The 26,069-nt window shown below is 35.0% G+C and overlaps 1 protein-coding gene across 1 annotated transcript; it reads left to right on the top strand.

The window, feature by feature from the left end:
- Window positions 1-143: 143 nt before the first annotated feature.
- On the top strand, window positions 144-13,671 carry LOC110443874 (zinc finger protein 208-like). The gene is made up of 4 exons (XM_021488311.1): window positions 144-4,424; window positions 6,872-7,020; window positions 9,606-9,683; window positions 12,062-13,671. The coding sequence occupies exons 1-4, from the start codon at window positions 161-163 to the stop codon at window positions 12,179-12,181; spliced, it is 4,611 nt and encodes a 1,536-aa protein (XP_021343986.1). The 5' UTR covers window positions 144-160; the 3' UTR covers window positions 12,182-13,671.
- Window positions 13,672-26,069: the final 12,398 nt, after the last annotated feature.

Here is a 26,069-nt window from a genome sequence, read left to right as displayed (position 1 = left end):
TAATTTGACCGAACATTTACGAATCCATCAATGTGTAGAGAAGAAATGTGATAAATGCGAAAAAACATTTAAGACAGAAATTGCTCTGAACAATCATATTGACTTAGCACATACTGAAAAACTTTGTGATATATGTGGGAAAATATTGTCAAAAGGTGAAATGAAACATCACAGGGCTGAACATGTAAACAAAAAATTACATAAATGTGATATGTGTGGTAAACAATTTTCTAGTCTGAAGGGACTGAAAGCTCATATGTTTGTTCATATGAATGACAAGAAATATATTTGTGAGATTTGTGGGAAAAGATTTGTACAAACCATAGGCCTTAAGATGCACATGGAGTTTCATCAACAGTCCATTAAATGTGATAAGTGTGGACGCTGCTTTTCTAAAAGGGCACAGCTAAGTTTGCACATGAAAATTCATCTGAGAACCGTTTTTCCCAAATGTGAATTTTGTGATAAATCTTTTAAAACAAAAGGTGTTCTCCAAAGGCACATGCGTTCTTTTCATACCATTGAGTCGTGCGATATTTGCGGACTACAAATTCACCGACAGTTGATGGGTAACCACAAACTAGCTCATGAGTACGAGAGTAATTCACGATATTTCATTTGTAGTATATGTGAAGACAGTTTCAAAACTGCAGACAGCTTCCGAACTCATCTTGAGATTCACAAGGATGTGGACCGACCCTATGCATGTGAAATTTGTGGAAAAACTTTTATCGCAATTAAGAGTATAAAGGATCACGCACGTTCGCACATAGAGCGTTCAGATATACTTCAAGACTCAAAAGATTCTGATAAAAATGGAAGAGGTAAACAAAACTTACAAATGCTTGAAGATCTGGAGGATTCTATTGTTGAGAAGGTGTTGTTCCCATGTGATTTGTGTGGTAAGATATTTTCGCGAAAATGTCTTTTGGACGTACATTTACGAATCCATCAAATTGTAGAGAAGAACTGTGATAAATGCGAAAAAACATTTAAGACAGAAATTGCTTTGAAAAACCACATTGACTTAGCACATAATGAAAAACCGTGTGAGGTTTGTGGTAAAATATTGACAAAAGGTGAACTGAAACGTCACATGGCTGAACATATACTCAAGAAACAATACCAATGTGATATGTGTTTTAAACAATTTCCTAGACTGAGTGGACTTAAACGGCATATGACTGTTCATGTGAATGACAAGAAATATATTTGTGATATCTGTGGGAAAAGATTTGAACAAACAACGGGCCTAAAGATGCACATGAGGTTTCATCAGCAGTCCATTAAATGTGAAAAGTGTGGACGCTGCTTTTCTAAAAGAGCACAGCTTAGTTTGCACATGAAAATTCATCTGAGAACTGTATTTCCCAAATGTGAATATTGTGATAAAACTTTTAAAACAAAAGGTGTTCTCCAAAGGCACATGCGTTCTTATCATACTACTGAGTCGTGCGATATTTGTGGACTACAAATTCACCGACAGTTGATGGGTAACCACAAACTAGCTCATGAGTACGAGAGTAATTCACGAGATTTCATTTGTAGTATATGTGAAGACAGTTTCAAAACTGCAGACAGCTTTCGAACTCATCTGGAGATACACAAGGACGAGGACCGACCGTACACGTGTGAAATTTGTGGAAAAACCTTTATCGCCATTAAGAGTATAACGGATCATGCACGTTTGCACATAGAACGTTCAAATACAAATCAAGACTCAAAAGTTTCTGATAAAAATGGAAGCGGTAAAAAAACCTTACAAATGCATGAAGATCTGGAGGATTCTATTGTTGCGAAAACGAAGTTGTTGTTCCCATGTGATTTGTGTGGTAAAACATTTTTGCGAAAATGTCTTTTGGACGTACATTTACGAATCCATCAAAATGTAGAGAAGAACTGTGATAAATGTGAAAAAACATATAAGACAGAAATTGCTTTGAAAAACCACATTGACTTAGCACATAATGAAAAACCGTGTGAGGTTTGTGGTAAAATATTGACAAAAGGTGAACTGAAACGTCACATGGCTGAACATATACTCAAGAAACAATACCAATGTGATATGTGTTTTAAACAATTTCCTAGACTGAGTGGACTAAAACGGCATATGACTGTTCATGTGAATGACAAGAAATATATTTGTGATATCTGTGGGAAAAGATTTGTACAAACCACGGGCCTTAAGATGCACATGAGGTTTCATCAGCAGTCCATTAAATGTGAAAAGTGTGGACGCTGCTTTTCTAAAAGAGCACAGCTTAGTTTGCACATGAAAATTCATCTGAGAACTGTATTTCCCAAATGTGAATATTGTGATAAAACTTTTAAAACAAAAGGTGTACTCCAAAGGCACATGCGTTCTTATCATACTGCTGAGTCGTGCGATATTTGTGGACTACAAATTCACCGACAGTTGATGGGTAACCACAAACTAGCTCATGAGTACGAGAGTAATTCACGAGATTTCATTTGTAGTATATGTGAAGACAGTTTCAAAACTGCAGACAGCTTCCAAACTCATCTTGAGATACACAAGGACGAGGACCGACCGTACACGTGTGAAATTTGTGGGAAAACCTTTATCGCCATTAAGAGTATAACGGATCATACACGTTTGCACATAGAACGTTCAAATACAAATCAAGGCTCAAAAGATTCTGATAAAAATGGAAGAAGTGAAAAAAACTTACAAATGCCTGAAGAGTTGGAGGATTCTATTGCTGCGAAAACGAAGTTGTTGTTCCCATGTGATTTGTGTGGTAAAACATTTTTGCGAAAATGTCTTTTGGACGTGCATTTACGAATCCATCGAAATGTAGAGAAGAACTGTGATAAATGTGAAAAAACATTTAAGACAGAAATTGCTTTGAAAAACCACATTGACTTAGCACATAATGAAAAACCGTGTAAGGTTTGTGGTAAAATATTGACGAAAGGTGAACTGAAACATCACAGGGCTGAGCATGTAAATAAGAAATTACATAAATGTGATGTGTGCGGTAAACAATTTTCTGGACTGAAGGGACTAAAAACTCATATGTCTGTTCATGTGAATGACAAGAAATACAGTTGTGATATTTGTGGGAAAAGATTTGTACAAACCACGGGCCTTAGTATGCACATGAGGTTTCATCAGCAGTCAATAAAATGTGACAGCTGTGGTCGCTGCTTTTCAACAAGGGGACAGTTAAGTTCTCACATGAAAATTCATCTGAGAACAGAATTTCAGAAGTGTGAAATTTGTGCTAAATCTTATAAATCAAAAGTCGTTCTCCAAAGGCACATGCGTTCTTTTCATACCACTGAGTCGTGCGATATTTGTGGACTACAAATAAACCGACAGTTGATTGGTAACCACAAACTAGCTCATGAGAATGAGAGTAATTCACGATATTTCATTTGCAGTGTATGTGAAGACTGTTTCAAAACTGCAGACAGCTTCCGAACTCATCTTGAGATTCACAAGAACGACGACCGACCGTACACATGTGAAGTTTGTGGGAAAACATTTATCACAGTTAAGAATTTAAGGAGTCATGTACGTTGGCACAGAGAACGCTTCGATACACATCAAGACTCTGCAACTTCTTACGATAAAAAAGGTAGCAGTAACAAAAACCTACAAATGTCTGAACTTGAGAATTCTTTTGGTCAGAAAACGAAGCCAGTGTTCACGTGTGATTTGTGTGGTAAAGTATTTCAGATAGATAGGCACTTGCAGAACCATATAAAGAAGGTTCATCGGGTACTACCTAGTTATATATGTGGTGAGAATATAGCACATAATCAAATGTCTCTTCAGAAGAAAACCGTGCATCAAAGTGACTGCATTTGTGATATATGTGGAGTAAGCTTTCCAGATCTTATAAAGCTGAAAAGACATTCAGAGAAACATAGAACATCAAAATTCCATGCAAAACCAACAATGGGTTCAACCGTGGAAGAAAATTTTAAATGCGATATATGTTGCAAAGAATTCACAAGCTCAAGAAAACTGTTTTGTCACCGTAAGTTTCATAAAAATACATGCAACATATGTGGAAAATGTTTTTCAGGAAAAACAGCTTTGTCAACGCATATGCTCAGATACAGGTCAAAAACTCATGTAACTATCTGTAAGCAAAAATACAAATGCAGCGTGTGTAGGAGACAGCTCCGGACTAAGCTGCATTTGAGGAATCATTACAGGATGCACATCAAATTAGAGAAGGCTGTGTTAAAATGTGAAGGGTGTGCATTAACATTCACATCAAAAGAGAAACGAGAAGCTCACTTCAATGCCTTGCATGTCAAAAAGCCATGCAATATATGCAAGAAGAAATTTCTAACAGTTCTTTTGAAGGGGCACAAAAAGCTACATGACCTCGGAGGAAAGAGGTTGATTTCGAAGGACACTCAAGACAAGGTCAAGATCCTTAAAGGTAATTACTGTATGCTATATGAAAGAATATGTAAAATCGATGATAACATGAACTGAGGGTGTTGTATTTGCCAGGTAGGATGTCGGTGAAAGTCCTGTTTGATACTTTGTTAGAATTAGAATGTCTTTGTAGCTCCTTTGTGATACTTCAGTAGAATGAGGATGTCGGTGAAAGTCCTATGTTATATTTTGGTAAAATGAGCATGTCGCTGGATGTCCTTTGTAAAAGTTTGTTAAAATGAAGATGTTGGTGAAGGTCCTGTTTGATACTTTGTTAGAATGAGGATGTCGGTGAAGGACCTATGTTATGTTTTGGTAGAAGGAGCATGTCACTGAATGCCTTTTGTAAAAGTTTGTTAGAATGAGGATGTCGGTGAAGGTCCCGTATGATGCTTTATTAGAATGAGAATGTCGATGAAGGACCTATGTTATGTTTTGGTAGAAGGAGCATGTCACTGAATGTCCTTTGTAAAAGTTTTGTTAAAATGAGGATGTCAGTGAAAGTCCTGTGTGATGCTTTGTAGAATGAAGATGTCAGTGAAGGTCCTGTGTGATGCATTGTTAGAATGAGGATGTCGGTGAAGGTCCTGTGTGATGCTTTTTTAGAATGAGGATGTCGGTGAAGGTCCTGTGTGATGCTTTGTAGAATGAAGATGTCGGTGAAGGTCCTGTGTGATGCTTTGTTAAAATGAGGATGTCGGTGAAGGTCCTGTGTGATGCTTTGTTAGGATGAGGATGTCGGTGAAGGTCCTGTTTGATACTTTGTTAGTATGAGGATGTCGGTGAAGGTCCTGTGTGATGCTTTGTTAGAATGGGGATGTCGGTGAAGGTCCAGTGTGATGCTTTGTTAGAATGAGGATGTCTGTGAAGGTCCTGTGTGATGCTTTGTTAGAATGAAGATGTCGGTGAAGGTCCAGTGTGATGCTTTGTTAGAATGAAGATGTTGGTGAAGGTCCTGTGGGATGCTTTTTATAGAATGAGGATGTCGGTGAAGGTATTATGTTGAACTTTGGTAGAGTGAGGATGTCGGTGAAGGTCCTATGTGAGGCTTTGTTAGAATGAAGATGTCGTTGAAGGTCCTGTTTGATGCTTTGTTAGAATGAGGATGTCGGTGAAGGTCCTGTGTGATGCTTTGTTAGAATGAAGATGGCGGTGAAGGTCCTGTGGGATGCTTTGTTAGAACGAGGATGTCGGTAAAGGTCCTGTGTGATGCTTTGTTAGAATGAAGATGGCGGTGAAGGTCCTGTGTGATGCTTTGTAAGAATGAGGATGTCGGTAAAGGTCCTGTGTGATGCTTTGTTAGAATGAAGATGGCGGTGAAGGTCCTGTGGGATGCTCTTTTTTTTTATAGAATGAGGATGTCTGTGAAGGTATTATGTTGAACTTTGGTAGAATGAGGATGTCGGAAAAGGTCCTATGTGATACATAAGTACCGGTTAGATTCAAGATGTTGGTGAAGGTCTTGTGTGATATATTATACTGTTGTAGAACAAAACCTGTGATAACTGATGTTGTGAAAAGGCTTACATTATTAATTGGCAAATGATACATATGAGGTTTGGAGACAAGTTTCTTCACCTACCTAAACACTATTTAGCTCTCCATAATTATGGTTGATGTAATTATTGCTGAAACAGAAAGTAGAAAAAGATAGAAAGGAAAAACAACATGTACATGTATTAGTGTTTATACCCAGTGTTGGATCCAGGATTTCTGGAAAGGAGGGAACGAATCGGGTTGGGGTGTCTTTTTGAAATTATTATCTCAGTATCTGCTCTAGACAGCAGGTGAAGAGCGAAGCGATAGTGTGCAGCAGAGAGCTGCAGCCACTCTTTCAAGGAAGTATTGGGATTACCATCAGAACAATAATAATAAAGACGCAGTACCTACATTCTTAATCTTTGTAATAAAAAAAGTTAGTTAGAGGGTTAGAGTTTATTTTTGGAAGTGAAAGCAACGGTTAGAGTTTACTTTGAAATTGAATTAATTTTGTGTACATTCTTTTCTAGTAGTATGTGACCAATTATATTGAACTTTCTTGGAATGATAGATATGCTGAACCAAGGGGATAATCATGAGATCAAAAGGCAGAACGTAAATATTTGGGATTGAAGAAGGCCAGCATGGCTGCTGAAATGGTTGAAACAGGAATCTTTTGACTTTTCGGAGGAGTACATCCTTAAAACTTTAGTTTTTTTGGGTCACTAGATGCTTTACATTGATAAACAAGTAATGCATATAAGTTATTACAGACATGAAAAAATATCTATATTTGTATCAAAGCTTCATGTCGGAGGTCATTTTTTTTGGCATTCTGGACATCGTTTTTGAGAAAACAATTGCTCTGCAAAATACGTTAGAAGACCTTTGGCAGCATTTTCAGTCCAAAAATTACATAGATGTGCGAATGGCATTGGTTTTTGAAGTATACAACATGTTGTGTTGCAGGCAAACGTGGACATAAGCGTGAGTCCATGATACCATACCTCAAACCAAAGGAAATCAATATGGATTCAATACTAATGAAGAAAGCCCAGATTTCGAATCTGAGTTCAGAAGAACAAGAAAGTTTGAATGATGATAGAAACTTCTTTAATGTAAGTCATTGAGCAAGTTGTATTTGTTATTACATGTGTATTCCCCGCAACGAAGTTATTATAATCATTGCAGTTGAACTGTTAAAGGGACATCACGTGAAAAGGCGTTTTTTTTTTAATGAATGTATGTATTGTATGCACTTCCCCTTATGTTACCTCGCTATCCCCATATTCATAGTCCGTTTCAACTGTCCAGTTTGACCACATGAATTGTTCGGGAAAGCCCTGCTAAAAATATCGCCGATAACATCACCTGTCTAGGCAGTAAACACAAGTGGTGCGAGCGAGATGAAACGGTTTCCAAAGGGGCCCCCAGAGAGGGGCCGTCAGGCAACTGCAGCTTCTTACCGCACTATGAAACCAAGTTATATGATTTCTAAGTCCGTATTCAAACTTATTGAATAGTAATTATTCATCATTAGAAGTTAATCGCACACTTGCCAATGTTCAGAATGTAAATTTATTTAGCTTTAAACATAAATTTGTCGCCAATAAAGTAAAACAAGGGATGGGGCACAAGTTTTTACAATTTATCACAGCCTTCTCCCTTCATACATTTACAATTAAATGTCAACAATGATAATAGGCATAAACATAAAGTAGATATATTTAAATATATATTGAATATAGTACCGGAATGTGGCCGGTACAGATGGTACGGGGCTAAACACCTTCCCTACACCAAGGGACAAACCTTTCTGTTTTTTTTTTATATATTGGGCCGGGTATTCATATTGGTACTAATTTAAATCTTGCATGTAAAAACAAAAATAATCGTCTAATTCAGCAATATAATTAAATCATACCATTTTATTGAACCCGGTAATATTATAAATTATGTAAATCCACGGACTTATAGATAACACGTATCTCGGTGACCCAGAAAATACGCCGTTGGCCATCACAACAGTTATCCCTTGGAGGGCCTCATGGCAAAATCAAACTAACCAGTCACTTATCCCTTCCTTTCGCATAAACCACTGTATAATTATAGAAACACAAAGTAAACTCTCTCCAATACATGCCCATTAACATATTAAACTTAAGTTCATCTGTGTTCAAACTCAGACAAAGATACTAGCGAGCTTAATAGTTTTAGATATTTATTCATATCATAAACAGCGCTAGCATTTCTGTCGATTCCATTTCAGCTTAACCGAAAGAATACATGCACCGTACTAACTGCTACGGCAGTTATTTTCTCCTTTGAATACTGCCCACCTGCAATAATGATTCCGTAAAGTACTCCTTGCGCTATCTTTTGACCATTCGGCAACTTTTCGTTTGGTAGCTGACACGGTACAACACCTTTCTTTCGCCTGCTTCACACGGCCAGTCATTTTGTTTACAAAGAAATGGTGTGCTATGCGCATGCGCTAGTAGAGGGAAATCCCTGAACAAAACGTTGGTCAGACAGGTAGAAATACCGATGATTTTCTTAGATATAATCATTTTTATGAATCTATTTCAGCCAAATCCGATCGTTATTTTCCATAAGGAGTCTCACTTGATATGTTTATGTAGCATTTGAAAAAAAGACAAAAAATAAAGTTACTTCACCGTGATGCCCCTTTAATTAGTCCTCCATCGGTTTCTGAAGGGAATATAGGTTTGCACTCCGTCCTTCCGTCCGCCCGAGAAGTTTCACCGGGACATACTTTCTTTACTATTTCACATGGAGAAATCAGATTTGGTGTACAAGGACATCTTTGGAGTGGCTGAGTGCAGAGTGCAAGAAGAAGGTCACTTTAACCTCACTGTGACCTATGCATGTACCTTTGAAAATGTTTGTCCGGGTCATATCTTCTTTACTATTTCACCTGGAGTAACCATATTTGGTTTACAATGACATCTTGGGATGGCGGAGTGGGATGGCGGAGTGCAAAGTTCAAGATTAAGTCACTTGGACCTATGATTTGACCTTTGACCTTAACTTTTGAATAGTTTGTCTGGGGCATATCTTCTGTACTATTTCACATGGAGTAATCAGATTTGTTGTACAAGGTCATCCTCGGATGACGGAGTGAAGAGTGCAAGAGTTAGGTCACTTTGACGTATGACTTGACATTTGGTCGTTACTTTTGAAAATGTTTGTCTTGTGCGTTTCTTCTATACTATTTCACCTGGAATATCCATATTTAGTGTACAAGGACATCTTGGGATGGCAGAATGCAGAGTGCAAGAATTCGGTCACTGTGACTTATGCCATAACCTTTGACCTTTACTTTTGAAAAAGTTTGACATAAGTGTAGTGTTTGTTAAACATATCAATTATTACCGGTTGGGGACTATGAATTGTCTTGCAATATTTAGCCTTGTTTTACTTTATTACTAAATTATATTATGATGAGTGGGTGCCTATAACTAGATCCCTCTAGGATCTCCTGTTTATATCAAAATTGCAGAAAGCACTAAAATAAGACTGCCATTTAAATATGTGCGTTTATTGTAGATCTGTGATGAGACAGTCTTATATGAATATCGACACATACACATTTTTTGATGCTTAATGATTATAATTTGAAAAAATATTTATTTTTAAACGTCAATCTTTTATAGCATCAGTGCTTTTATCTGTTTTACAGTGCATTGTAAGGAGATGTATTGACGAACTTGGTATTACTTCTATAAAAGGAGACAACTTAACTAGGCTGAAATCAAAAGTGAGTATATTGAATCTCAAAGAGCATGTAAACAGTTTTTTTATTTATATACGTAAGGATGTAAAGGTGGACATTGAACTCGGTAAGTATCTAAACATCAAACCAGTTGCATGTCCGTCATGTATGGCATGTCCTCAAATGTTGAATATCATATCATGATACAAAACTTCATGCAAATAATATAGCCTTTCCATTCTTGCTGAAACCAAAACGTCTGTTTTCATTAATGTTCAATCTTTGACTAGGGCCTCGAAGATGCAGTGCTCTACAGCAAATTGCTGGTTCGTCCGTCTGTCTACCTGTCCGTTTTGTTTTGCTTTCGGCATGATGCCTTGTGAAAGAAAGGTCAGATTTAATGATGATGCTGTTCTTCGATTGCCTGATTGTTATCTGCGTGACATTTCTTGAAAGAATCTACCAAATTATGATCAAACTTGCTTGCTATACTAATTATCTAAGTTTCTCACTTAGTCTGCTGCATTCCGATTTGTTGAATGTTTTCCATACAATATCTTATGACAGAATGATTGAATTTTGATCAACCTGGCTGATGTAACACTAATATTTAATCGAGTCCCTCTCCAAGGTTCGATAATCGGCATATTAAATGAGGCTTCTTTATTCTTATAGGCTGCTTAATATATCTGCATGATATCCTCTAAAGTGATCAGCGTATTTTGAACGAATTTGCTTTATATACTATTATCCCAGATTATCACTGGGGTTTCATGTTTGTCATAGTAAATGGGTCTGCTGTACTTTGATTGTTTGATGGCGTTCCATACAATATTTGATGATGGAATGGTAAGATTGATTAAAGTTGTTTGCTATACTTATTATCTTAGATTCTAACTTAGGTTTGATGTTCGTCATTTCTAGCAAATTAGATGAAGCTTCTGTATTCTGATTGGTTGATTGCTTTCCGCACAATACTTTATTGAACTTGCTTCGTATGCTACTTACTCAAGTCTCATCTTTTGTGTCTGATTGGCTGACACAAATATGGCTATTACTTTTGTTGAATTGATATGGTGCTTTTCATAACAGGTCATAAATAGTACTTGGTAGATATTGAACATGATGGCGTAAATGATAACCTGTTAACCAAAATTCTATAAAACAAGATGACTGCCATTGCTTTTGATTTGCTGAGATCTTTCGTATCAAAAGTTTTGTTCATCTTGTCTAATTTTGCTCAAAAATGATGGTAACTGGTATTTGCCTTTTTAGTGATATAACATTTCTGTATTGCAGTATGATAGGATATGCCAAGTTTTCCCATTATATTGTGGCAGTCGTATCTACTGATCCATGTTCCTGCAGAAACTTGTAAAGAAAGGTCCTGACTAATTATCTTCATTTTTGATCTGTGTTGAAATCCAATAATGGTGCCATGACAGCCATTTTGTAAATCTAATTGGAATTTAAAAAATAAAATGAAAAAATCGCCCAAACATAAAGAGGATGATCGTGGTCCTGACAATTTCTTGTTATTTCAAGCCGATTTGTAATTCAATATGGACACCATGGCAATCACTGAAAAGTTATTTTGAATTTAAATTCAAATTTTACAGAACCAATTTTACCAAATAATAGTTGTAATGATAAGTGCATGCTCCAGACCAATTCTTGTTATTTCGCAATGATTTGCAAGCAAAAAATCGTGCCAGGATAAATTGAAAATCTGTTTGAAATTAAAGCTAAAATTCTAATCATCTGGTTTCACGGAAACTTGGTGAGAACGATTGCCATATGGTTCTTGTTATTATTTTGGAACTGATTTGAAATCCAGTATGGCCACACCAGCTACAATTTGCAAAATCTGTTTTGAATTCAAATGCAGATTCAATTTTGACGAAACTTGATGGGAATGTAAGTGCATAGTCCTGACCAAAACTTGTCTTTTTGTGAGGCCAATGAAATTCAAAACGACCATCAGGGCAGTCATCTTGAAAGTCTGTTTTGATCTTTTAGTATGATCAGAATGATGTCAACATTTTATTTAAGTGTCATAGTAGTAGTGCCTCAGGTCTTTTTTGCTGTTTAATTAGGCCATAAATCTATTTGGAGCATTGAGTCACCTTGTGCCTCTTGTTTTGCGTCAATTAGAGTCCAGCTGAAATATACTAATTCAAGCATACTGTTGTCAGTTAATTTTACTTTCGTTAGGTTAATTTTAACCCTTTCACCCCTATGTAACTTTAGTAGACCCTTCCATGCATTAATATGGGTGACTCCACTGTGGTGAAAGGGTTAAAGGTGAATGTTTTCTTATGGCTGATAAAGTTTAGTCTTAAACGTGAATGTTTTCTTATGGCTGATAAAGTTTAGTCTGAAGCATTAACGATTGTCTTTACATTTTATTTGTCTTCTTACAGGTGAAAGAATGGTTGTTGAATGTGAATTTTGACAAGGCAGACATCAGTATAATCCTGAAGACAACAGCTTCCAAAAACATTAGTTACAACAAAAGAAGGAGAGCGTCAATGTCGAAATAAAGTTATAGGGTATCATCAGTGAAGTTTGGTTTAAATAAGAATATGCTGGACGTTGCAAACATTTAACTTCAAAGGAAATCGATGTATTACATTTATCTGATCATTTTGTTGATTTTTGTATCCTGTGGTATAGATTTCACTACCACAATTCTATGCTTCCTCATTGGATACTGTATAACACGAAATGTTCGTGGGTACTTTCCTTCGTGGTTTGAAGCCATTTAGATCGTTTCGTGGTAATAACTTTCGTGAATATCCTATGTAAACAAATAGTAAACATGTATATCATTCAAATTTGTTGTATTTATTTTCGTGAATTAATAGTAACCACGAAAACCACAAATGTTTAAACACAACGAACTTTTCATACAGTATCTGCAGTATCTAAGGTTATTTCAATTACATTCAAACTTCATGGCAATAAAGCTTACTTACAGTTACTTGGATTTCTGGATGTTCTCATAATGGATGTAGAAGGTATTTTTTATAGCTATTGCGAATGCTTGACCGAGTGCTTTTGAGGCTCCAAATGGGATAGGAGAACATTACAAAAAGAATTGCACATTCATTCTCAAACATTTCAAAACTAAACATAAAGCATAATTTTCAGATATATGAAACGGTGTTCATCAAGTGGTTTTAAATGTGGAAAATAATCTGATTTCTTTAATACACATGCAGTTACATTAAAAATAAAATTTTAAAGTAAAATTTGTCAGAAAAAATAAGGTAAATATAAATAACTACCAGAACTATTATAGATAGTTTACTGTATATGTCCCTTTTGGGGCTAAAAGCAAGGCCGGTTTCCTTAATATTATGATTTGAGAATGTTTCCTGATTAAAAAGTAGATGTGTGGTTTTTTTCATTTTGTTGTGTATGTCAAATAAAGTCTGTTTGTTTTTATTCCAAAGACGTTTTTGTGAAATGAAAATAAAATATTGCGAAATTCCTTTGTACAAATTTGCCTAGCCTAGACGACTTGATAAAAAAGGTGTTGTAGAACGTCTTTAATTCATCCCTTTAATATATTTATCCAAAAAAATCTCTTTTTTTTCATTTTTTTTCATAGACATTCATTGATAAAGAGAATGGCAAATAAAATGTTCATCTGTATATAGTCGGTACCTGCACTTTAATGCAAGGTGATTTTGTAGGGTACAACTTCGATTGTAGAATTTTTATGTAAAGGTTGTTTCATTTCTATAAAGAAGTGCGATACTCCGAGTTAAAAGAACTTAAAGTTGAATTCTTCTTTGCGATTATAATGATGCAGTGGTACCATCTAGCTTAACATATTTTGACACGTTGATAAAACTTGTGTCCGATAAATTGGTTAAATGATTTGCTTTATAATATGATCAAATTAAATATTCCGTTGTTGGAAAGGATTTTATTTTAAGTCTTGAGGTCAATCAGAAAAGTACCAGAGTTGTTCTCATTCATTTGGAAACTATATCTAGATTATAAAGCTGTTTTGAATAAAAAATATTTCATTTGTTACCAATTTGTTGTTTTCTTTATACTCCATAAAAGAAATTTGGCGAGAATATAAGAAGTTATCCTTTTGTATATCCGTCTGTTCGTCCATCCAGCTGTTTTTGCGAGCTATAACTTCTGACTCGCTGAAGAAAGCTCTGAAATCTTACATGAAGGATGGCAAGGCAGTATGTAGCATACCACTCTAGGGTTTGGTTTTGTTTTGGTTTAACGTCCTATCAACAGCTAAGGTCATTTAAGGACGTCCGTACGTAGAAGGTCATGGTTACATAGAGGTCATATGTGAATTTTTGTCCAGACCATTACATTTGACCCGCTGAAACTATTTCAATGAAATTAAAGGATACGTGTTGGATAGCAAGGCAGTGTGTTTCGTACAGAAGAAACAAAGCCAATCATGGTATTGGTATTCACCCTTGGATGTTTTTCCGAGAACGGCCTCGTACCACAGTCAGAGCCAACTTGAGGAGACTTCCCGCTCAGTGCGAACTAAAAGACGTTTATGGGCAATCTTACTCTGCGCACATCTTCCTCGTGATCATTAGTTGTGTGAATTATATATATATAAATATATACAAAAAGTCATCCATATACATTTTTCACCGCAAAGATTAAGCATTTGTTGATGTAATTTAAATTGACACAATTACTGAACTCTGATATTAAATAGTATACATAATAAAACACCTGGTAGAGTATGTATCGCTATTGTATAAACCAGGTCAGTTGCTATTCTATCTGTTCACATTGAAATATGATCACACCGAATACAATGAAAAGTCACTTGTATATCTGGAAAAGAAGTTACCATTGATGCGTGATGACCTTATTAGTGATCTTAATTGATATTGCTTGCTGACACTTTTATCCCGAAATATCCTAGTTCTTGAGTTGTATGTACACTGTAACGGTAATATATAAACGCCTTCCATACACATATTTACAATATATGGCCTCATCGTATACAAATGTAGTTTTCAAGATCCGGGTATAACGGACGTTTATTCATGATGAATAGCGTAATTTAACCCTTCCATTGTGCTCTTCCAGTACAGCGGGAAATCAGTGGGTATACAGGACTGCACGAAACCCGAAATCTCACTGTCCTTTTTTAAGAAACGCGTAACATTTTGCACGTCTTTGTTTTTGCTAATGCAATACTAACTTGAAAACATACCTTGATCAACAGAAAACAGCCGCCTGACCACACCTAGTAAACCATATATAAATATTTGCGATAGATGATGATTCTAAAAATAAAACATACTTGACCTTAACCAAATACATGTGTAATTCTTACAAAGTAGCAGCCGTGTGATGCTATATATACTATCGTTTGCCATTCGTGTGTTATGAATGTTTGTGATGAGAACGAATATTTTATTACTATGAAATCACTTATTTTCGTGAGGTTTTTAATTTCGTTGATTTCGGATGTTATCTTCATCAACGAATTCATATTTCCAAGAAGTTATTCTTGTTTATTTGTTATCAATGATACAACATACATTTAGGAGGTCACATCTTCTTTTGATGAAGACGATGTTCATTGCTTAACACTGATCTCTTTAAAAGCGTCGTGTACGGAAGTAAAGAGGCGTTGTGTCCCTTACTGCTTTGAACGACTACTTATTTGTGAATAATATATTCTGATAATTATGCACGGTTAGCATTTTCGACTCGGGTACAAATTAAATTAAAACTTTAGTGTATAATAGCACGAAAGCAAACAGTTCATTTAAACACACAGCAAGCATTCACAAAAAAAAAAATTGAGGGGGAAAATTATTTTATTTAACATTGTGACGTTATCATTCGCAAAGATTTCTTCTTGGCCAAAACTTATAAACATTATTCAGCTCATGATTGTTGGTATATATCGATCTCTCGTCAGTGCACATACACGTTGAAACTGGGTTCGAACACTAAGTTGATAAACATGGTAACCAAACAACACACTTTATTGGTAGAAAGGGTTTAATTATTTTAAGATTTGTACATTGTATCATTCTTCAAGTTCTTACAATTATTTACGTGTTTAAACTTTAACTTGACACTGCGATTTATCAATGTGGAGTGATTTGTCCAAAACTATAATATATAGTAGTTAAACAATTGATAATCAATCCATATATAAGTTGGCCATCAGTGAGTTTGTAAAGATATATTTTTTATTTATATTTATTAATAATTCGAATTTATAAATACAATGTTGTAAACTAAATTACTTTGGTCCGGTTATTAAAAACATTGCACAGCGATTAGTGCAAATTTTCCTTTTTTGATGTATTTTAAAAATACAACCATTACTTGATTTAAAAATGTACAGACAGTAAATGTAATGCTAAAATAAGTAACATGCGAAAATAGACGTTTTTGCGTAGTTAAGTACATTCATGGAATAATTAGAGGTTGAGAAAATGCCGTGAAACAATGATTAAGCTAATCACATTTTGAACACGTAGGCCAAAGTTAAGATAAATCTGTATTCATTTTATTTAACACATGTTTTTACCTAGAAGAGAAAACGATCGATACAATGTAGTCATCACTGTTAGGTTGATATATCACGTTCGGCGAATGAAGGGGATATAACAATGACAGTATATCAAATAGGGATATTGACATGTGGTTGGTTATCATATGTGTTACTAGGACGTCTATAAAAGCATAAAAACTGTCGAAAGCTATATGAAATGTAATGCGTGTTATCAACGAGTGTCAGTTTGCTTTTAGTTTTATGAGCGTTGCACGAAAGGAATGACATTAATGTAAGATCAATCCTGTATATTGACAAAGAAATATAATATTTATATTAAAGGTTCGATATTTATGTTCTTTGTTTTCATGCATAACACGAAGAACTGAAATAATCAAATCTATTGATAATGAAATAATTACAAAAGACAATGATAGAAGCCTATACTATAATGTTCATGAGCTCGCCGCTTGTTTTGTACGTTAAGGATTCATTATGCTCGTAGATTGTGATACAACAATGATAACGCCGTACATGTAGCTTGGATAATAGTGTTCATTAAGCTCGTAGCTTGTATAACAATGTTCATAAAGCTCGTAACTTGTATAACAATATTCATAAAGCTCGTAGTTTGTATAACAATATTCATAAAGCTCGTAGCTTGTATAACAATATTCATTAAGCACGTAGCTTGTATTATAATGTTAATTAAGTTGGTAACTTGTATAACAATATTCATAAAGCTCGTAACTTGTATAACAATATTCATAAAGCTCGTAGCTTGTATAACAATATTCATTAAGCACGTAGCTTGATTATAATGTTAATTAAGTTCGTAGCGTTATAACAATGTTCATTAAGCTCGTACCATGAATTGTAAGGTGTATTATGTGTTCGTAGCTTGAAGTGATAATTTCGTAGCTTGTATAACAACTAATTAAGCTCGTAGTCTATATTATAATGTTCTTGAAGCTCGTAACTTGATTATAATGTTCGTTAAGCTACTTACTTCAATATACACCATTTGATATAGCTCCCTATCTAGCTAACATAAGCCACTTTAAAGCGCTTAAGAGTACATAGATATACAATTAATACAATTAGCATATACATTAATTAATACAATTTTTGAGAAATTCGCAAGAGCTGCCTTATCAAGCGCTAACAACTAGTCCTATGCCACCTGGCTAATATATCCCTATGCGTGTATACCTGCATGTGTGCTGGAGATGTAATGTGTTCTGTTTGTAGTGGGACCGTGCTTCCAACAGTATTATTTATAGTGCCACCTCACTTGAACGCTACAGCACAGGTACCTCAACATCCACCCAGACCGTTTTATACTCCACCTGGGTAGTTGGAGTTGTGTGGGCAGGAGGAAAACGCTTTCTCTGAATATTCCATGCGTGCGACGACTTCGGGGATCGAACCTCGGCCGCCTGCGTGGAAGGCCGAAGTGTTAACCACTCGACCAATCCGCCCATAATGTTATATGCTATATAATGTTCATTTAGTGTGTTACTTTATAGCCGACAGTATAAGGTTACAATAATATTCTGTATCAAATAATCGAACGGCAATGACGTTGTCCGGAGTTAGTAATTCATGGAATCGACAGTATCTCTGATAAGAAACAATGAAACGCGATATCCAGCTTAGAGTGGTCGTTTCAAATATGTATCTATTGTCATAAGAAAATTATGAAATATATCAGATTATATTCGAATAGTTCAAAACTATGTATACTGATATAAAGCGTTTGTATAAGACGAAAGTAATCTTATTTGAAGGAGGGAAACAAGGAAAAATATTAACAGACCAACACTAAATGAAAGTTTACTGCAGAATTAAAGGAAAGGAAAATATCGTAACTGTGCTTGATCGTTTCACAAATAGTAAATAACACTTGCTAAATTGCACATACAGCTACAGGTAGAGTAGGGCATTCAAAAAACACCCAGTTAAGCATGTAACCATCCTCGTTATTAACGCATTATAACCCTTTTAGAATAGGGCATACATAAAAGTATTAACGCATTAAAAAACTTGTAGAATAGGGTAGACATAAAAGTATCAACGCATTAAAACACTTGTAGAAAAGGGAATGCATTAAAGCATCCAGTACAAATGAGTAAAATATGGTATGCATAAACGTATTTAAAGACTGGTAGAATAGGCCATGCATTAAAGCATTCAGTTAAAAATGTGTAAATTAGGGCATGCATTAACGCATACGAAAATACATACTTCTAGAGTAGGGCATTTAAAAAAAAACGTCCAGTAACGTAGCAGTGAAATAAGATCACACGATCAACTAAAATATCACCACAGTATAATGTCGCATTAATCAATATCTTTTCGCTAAATGACACGCTTTAATTCATTATGAGGTATTGTTCCATCATACGAACGTGTTGTAAGGCATTCATCTCCTCGTTGTGTCCATAAAACTTGTAACAACCATATACTTTACTAAATACCATAATACGTATATTGATTAATTATTCGGCTAGATCAAGTACTGTTCCATTAGAAAAATTGCATTTGTATAAACACTCAACTCATTAATGTCATCATTGTGATACGTCATGTTGACAACACGCTGGGACCACCTTATCTCACGGCATAGTAGTCATTGTGTCTATTTAACGATGGTTGTTTGTCCAATTAGCTCTGATTGCCTTCAAAGTAGAAATACAAGGTTTTCTTTTCTTTCCCCCCTCCCCCCCAAGTGATCGTGAGTTTGGTGCCTTTCATTTTCTAACAGGTGTAAGTAGAATGTTATACCTATTTCTGATAGAAATACAAAAAATCGTGTATTTTTGATTTATACAACATATACTGATACTTGGTATATAATTGACCTACATGATGGACATGCTAAATTATGATACAGTGTTGTTATTTTAGTAATTACGTATAATGATTTGTGCTATTAGTCAGCTGCTACATTATAAATGATATTAATGCTGATGATCCTTTCATGCTTGAGCGGATAAGGCTAGCATCCGCCACACATGTATACAAATGGCCTAATTACCACCGTTCATTGTCGTGTGTTACAAGTGTTTTTTTTATCTTTATGATACAGTATATAAAAATGTCAGAATTTTATGGTCGGAATATTGGCCAAACTAACATAACATATACAGGTTACTTTGACAAGAATTTCTAATGAGCAATTAAAGTCATTATTTAACGCTATATGATTGTATTCTGCTTTTTAAAATAGGTAAATTTGCTGATGTGAGCTGATATATTATTTCTCAGGTGTTTTTTTTTATTAGAATTGACATTATTATTTCAACAGATGTAGTATTGTGAGAATATTTGTGCAGTCTATTGGAACGTGAATTAATATAACACTTACAAATACTGTAATTTCGAAAATTACAATCTTACACAAGAAAGTATTTAGATTTTATTCGAATTGCAAATAACGTCACACTACCGCTATTTCTACAATTTTGAGGTTTTTAGTGGTTTTTAAAAATACTGATCTTTAAGCTGAAATGTTTTTTGATTTTTGACAATGATTTCCATTTTCAGGAAAAAGTTTTAATTCTAAGTAATTTCTTTTTATAATTAGAACGCCAAAATCGGGGTGAGATTTCATCCGTTTTCCGGCCATGATTAGGCCCCAGATTGGTACACCATATCACAGGCTATGAAACTTTTATTTATTTTTACTAGTTGATACGCCAATTCCAACAAAAATATTGCCTTTATAAATACCAGACTTTAATAGGATTGTATATACACTATTATCCGGTTATAAGGACCTGATAATTCAACATTTTAACATGCATATAGTTATTCGTTTTCAAAATCCTTCAAAATGTCTTCGACGTGCGTCGTTTTTGCAGGTTTTCTGACATAATTACTTTGAATTCATCGTGTTCTCTTTTAAAAAATGTCGCTGAAAACAAACCTATTTCGCGGAAAAGCCTATAAATATCTCTTTTGTCATACCATCAGAGGAAAATATACAAATTCAATTTTTAATTACTATTCAGACCATATTCTTACAGTGTGCCAATTGTTGTAGCGTGATGTTATACGATGCTCGAAGGGACTTATCCTGAAATTATTCTTCCCACTCATAACACAAAGGATACACGTAATAGTTGGATAATATGAGGGTAACAAAATTCACCACTGAAAAATTGCTGAAAGTTAAGAATATTTAAGCTATTTGAAACATGTTTAAAAAATCAAGGGAAAAAATTAGCAGAAAGCTGTATTTCTTTCAAATAATGAACAAACCACCGAAATACAGGCAAGAGGTCAGGTCATTATTACACAAAAAAGTGTACTTTAAAAAAGTTATTCATTACAGTAAATGAAGCTAAAATCTAAAATAAAAAACAAACTACAAACATTTCAAAAACGGGCGTCCACACTGTAGTGTGGTCACGATACAGACGGATCACGAATCTACGTTATGTAGCAGACTTCCTCTTTGCGTCGTAACTGTCAGCTTTCGAGAATCCACACGAGATTTAAAAGGGACATTAGATCACCAGTGTACATTTGTTTTTTTCCCTAATTTATTGGTTAATACTATAAAATGATTCCGGATGATTAAGTAAATGCACTGTTTATTAATGTTTCAGTTTAATGAATTGTCATGACTCAATCGAATTATGGAAAAGGCACAAACAAAATGTAATTTTTATATTTGCAGAAATCAAAATAATATTTGTATTTCTCTGGAGGCTACATGTATCTATTTAAAATATGCCAAGAGTAGATATTCCAATGTATGAGATAGTATGTAAGACAATGCATATCATATGGTCTTACACCTGGTCTTTATCCCTTTGTACTATTTTAAGGGTCTCTATGTAAATCTTTCTTTCCTTCGTTCATATGTTGCCCTAGTTCTTATCGATTTTGAGTTCGAATTATGGTATTGTTGACTCCTTGGTAATCTGTTGTTGTTTTATTCATACAGTTCACACTGATACACTCATTTAAACAACTCTTATATAATCCATATTATTGATTTTCAGTAATCAAGCCAATTTATTTTCAAGCTAAATGGCTGGATAAAAATGGATATTGCATCGTTTAGACAAAATATTTTTTCCACACCAAGACATTCCCTGATAAACAGGAAGTCAATAGTCGCCATATTTGTTTGTGTACAACCGAGCCATCAATTTTCTGTCAGTGGGTATATGATCATATAATTGCTAAATTCTAGTTGTTATAAGGTTGTTTTACGCAGCATTTGGCTTGAATCACTGCATTGCATAATATAAAGATAACCAATTTCTTTATTTTCTTCTTCTCTTTCTTTCTTCCTCGTGTTTTTTTTCTTTTCTTATTCCAATATGTGTCAGGAACATTTGGAGTACTGATTGAAATATACGGAAGGATTTAAATGAGAGACGATCGCACACGTCGTTAGAACAACAATCTAAAGGTTTAGGGTTCGAATTGTAAACAAATTGTAGGGTAGGATTAAACAGCATTTACAATTATTTGTGATTTTCTATTGACTTTACTTGTGGGAGCGATTTGTGTTCATTGTGTTATATTCATTTTTTAAAACGGGACAAGGGAAATGCTGAAACTTATTTTTCTTCTAAAATGGAACTAGAAACTACGGTCTAACTTATCAAATGTTTTGTAACAGACTACACAGAATCAAGAGGAGGACGTTTAACAGTTGAATTTATTTTGCGTTATGAAGATTGCCACTGCATTTCGAAAATTTGGAATTAAAACGCATTTTGAAAATAATGTGTACAAAGATGATTATGTTTAATAATAGTTGGAATTTTAGAAATTCAATCTGCATTGAGCAAATTCTGTATACATTTTATAAATATTGTTTTTCTGTGACGCTTGTTAAGGTACGAAACATATAAGTACCACACAAGTCATTAACTTCATTATCACGAGTTACGCTCTCTCGTAATTACGACTTAATTTATCTCGTTATTCCGGTTATACAAGAGTGATACCCAGATGCTAGACATCGGTTTTGTTAAAAACAAGAAAAGAAAAAAGAAAAAAAGAAAAGAAAAAAAAAGAAAGCTGATCCCTTATGGCCCACTGTAGCATTAGATAACTCTCTACAATAGTCAAATTACTTTCCGCATTTCTTTAACGACTTTTTATTATAATATTATATCTGTGTGTGATACATTTCTTTGTGGTTTGTGTTTTATAAGGGATAGACAATATATCACATACGATTTTATTCAATACATTGTATATTGAAAACATTGTTTCTGTTTTCTACGTTATGATGTTTTGTAAATTATGGGGAATCAAAGAATTCGAATCTAAATCAAACTTGCGTATATCCATCATAGGTGGTTTTAAGCGTAAACGTCAGGCGAGGTTATCACATTCATTTTGCCAGTGGGCATATCTTCAAACCTGTGGTTTAAGGTCACATAGGTACCATAGGAAAACATATACAGCGTAGGTGGCCGATCAGTTACCGTAAACGACAATGTCGCGGAATGGCACACTATTATAAAAGTCAAATTAACATTTGTAATGCATATCATTTGTGTGTTTTGTAATTTACTTAAAAAACATGCACTTGGTTGTACCATTCTTGCTATAGGTTTTATAATTCTTAGACCCTTGATCATGTTCTCTATGATTTCACTGTGTGAACCCCAGTGAGGTTAGTGTGTAGTAACGGTGTCTGTATTTAGCGTTTCGAGAAAATAAAGAAAATATGTAACGCTGGAATATCAATTATGATTAATATCCCGAAGTAAATAAATGATGAAGTGTTCAGCTACTCGCTCGATCTCGTAGGTCATCATTTAAAACTCACTATCATCATATAAATCATCATTCATCATCTCTTGCTGGATATTTTCTCGATATATATTTACATGTATAGTTGAAAGCACATATTGTAGTAAGGAAGGAGAGACGTATTCATTCTAGGCTGATCTGAACTTCGATTAGTGATTTCAGCATCTACAATGATTAGACATTCTTTGAACAGTTACCCGTTATTGACTAAAATAATCAACAAATTTTGATGGCGGACATCATGAGGTGGTACCACATGTGGTGACATGAGACACATTGATGGGGGCAACATATGGTGCAGGAAATACTTACCATATCGGAGTACATAGTTTTACGTCTGATTTTGTGTTCTGTGGTTTATGGTGTATTTTGGTGTCTGTTTACACCTGTGGCTGTCTGGTCATCCCTATTTTCTCGTTTCTGTGTTTCCTCATTCCTGTTTTGTCTGTTCTTTTCTCTTTTCGTTATGTCGTTTGCCTGTACAAACTATGTTTCTCCTATATTATTTATTGAATTTCTTTATATTAGACCATTGCATGTCGCCATGTTAAGCTTCTAATTCAAGAGAGCATTCATGTAACATACACAAAAAAGTGTTTACATGTGACGTTTCGAAGGCTAGTGCAGTATGTACTCTTTCACCTTCATCAGAAAAATGACCAGTGAAGCGTATGTACACTAAGGTGTAAAATATGAACGATTTGTCCACAAGTCGATGTCGATTCTGCTACGCTGTAAGCGTATGTACAATAGTTGTCATATATGTACCGAAATGCTTGGTCATAGATGTGCGAGAGTCTATGAACCCCCTCATCTCGATTCAGAGTTGGCCCACTGCGGCGTATCCAGATGGCTTCCATTATCTGCCGCTTGAACAGATTGCTCTCTCTGTCTAATGCCTTGGCGATAACCCAGTCAATCACATGGTTGGTCCGTGCTTGCCAATTTATTGATATCAGACTCCGACTGCCTCCTGTCTGATCGGGTGAATTTCCGCTTGGGTTTCCGTATCTTTCCTGTGTTCACCAAGGCAGACCCCAAATCGCCTTGCAGTCTTTCCAATATATGATGTGTCGCAGTTTTTGCATCCGATTTTGTATATGCGTTCTGTGACGTTTTCTTTAGGTGTTTATCCTAAGGGTGTAGCACGATTGCGTGGCTTCATGACTGTTGCTATGACCGCGATATATCCTCTGGATGGTTTCGGACATACCTTTTATATACGAGATGACCACCTGACCTCTGGGTTTGTTCTTATACTTGATTGGCTTTATTATATGCACAGTTTTCCATTGCCCTAGCGATTTGATTCAACATCACGTGAAATGAATTCTTTGTCTTCCTAAATTATAATCGTAGACATGGCTTCAGCTAGATGTTTCGAGTTCTTGACATGGTGTTTCGTTTTACCCACTAGCGATCCAAGAATGTCTGCTAATGACCTGGAAACATTGTAATCAATTGTAACAGAACAACAGGCAAAATACAAGAGCAGAGCCACATCGCTATGGGAATGGAAAACACTGCATATCCGGAATGGGCCCTAACACGGGTACAAAAACAGTGTCAACATAAGGACAAGAACAAGAAAAAGCCAAAAGATAATTCCAAAGTATTGGACAAAGAAAGCAATCTGTTCAAGCGACAGATAAAGGAAGCCATTTTGATACGCCGCAGTGGGCCAGTTTTGAATCGAGAAGAGGGGGGTGGGAATCATAGACTATCGCACATCTATGACCAAGTATTAAACAAAGCGTAGCTGAATCAAATCATTCGAGTTATTTCGGTACTTATATAACAACTATGAAGGTGAAAGAGCACATACCGTACTTGTCATCGAAACGTCAAATATAAACCCTTTTTTTGATATGTTTCCTAATCCATACTTTCTAAAATGTAGAAAATGTTTAGAAGCATTCATATCAGCTATATATATTATTTTATAACCCATATCCTCTTGCACTTGCATAATATTATTCTCATAAAAATGATGAATTATCATATAATTGTGATTATCAAAATCAATTGTATCGAGGAAAATAAGATAACATTGAAATAATGGGGATCCATTTATACACCTGTAAAATCTTTTGTTTTACTATTCTGTCTGAAATTCAATTAAACGTGATTCATACGTGCATTAATGTATCAAATATGGCAAGACCTACGTTTGTTTTATATCAATATATCATGTAAGGACATGCACCAGTATTAAAACCTGTTACAATGTAATTTGTTAGTTTTTCTATTGTAGTCTGTCAATGTCAAACTTTTTATAAAACATTTATATTTGAATAAATCAATTATTGACATTTGTATAAATTCGAAAAAAAAACGAAAGTCATCAATCCGAACGAATGCGTCGGTATGCTATTGTGTTAGTATTTCGTATATACATGTATTTAATCAACCTTACGTTACCAAGAGTGTGCATCATTTAATGAAATAGTTACTGCAGAGGTGAACAAATTTGCCAACATTTTAGTTCGCTTTTAATACAACACTGCATAATCATGCAACCGTACACATATCGGCACACTTTGAAATGTATATAATAATAATAGTGTTCCGCAAACTAATTGCAGAGTTACTATAGTCAATTGAAAATCAACAAGAAGATGTGGTCATCGATATACCCTCTCAATCCCTAAATGTTAATGATATGCCAATAAAGCAAATCCTGTTATTTGTCAAATGTATACAATTCACTGTGAATGCACATGATTTCTCTTTGTTACTGAAAATTGGCCAACCCAATGCTCTAATTGAAATGGTAAAACAATTGTGGGCTGGGGAAGGGTTTGAAAATAAACTGGTATTCAGTACTAGAAACGGGTTTGCGAGTAGAGTAACCCCCTACGGAATGATTGATGCAAATACAATCCATGTAGCATAAATAGTTTCCAAATACGGACCGCACAATTCTTCTTAGCCTGAAAACTGCAAAAAGTCATTGAAGGGTGAAAAAATATCAAATACAGCATATGCAGCCTGCATTCAACGGAGCAACTCCAGCTGTATTATTGATGCTGATGCAATCCATGTACCATAAACAGTTCCCGAGATAAAGACTTCGCAGTTCTTCTTAACCAGTAACGGACGGACGTAGTCCGTTT

The sequence above is a fragment of the Mizuhopecten yessoensis genome, unplaced genomic scaffold (genome assembly GCF_002113885.1).
Source record: "Mizuhopecten yessoensis strain PY_sf001 unplaced genomic scaffold, ASM211388v2 scaffold716361, whole genome shotgun sequence".
NCBI classification, from domain to species: Eukaryota; Metazoa; Mollusca; class Bivalvia; order Pectinida; family Pectinidae; genus Mizuhopecten; species Mizuhopecten yessoensis.
The sequence above is the reverse complement of the archived record's forward strand: the minus strand, read 5'-3'. Positions and strand labels throughout refer to the sequence as shown.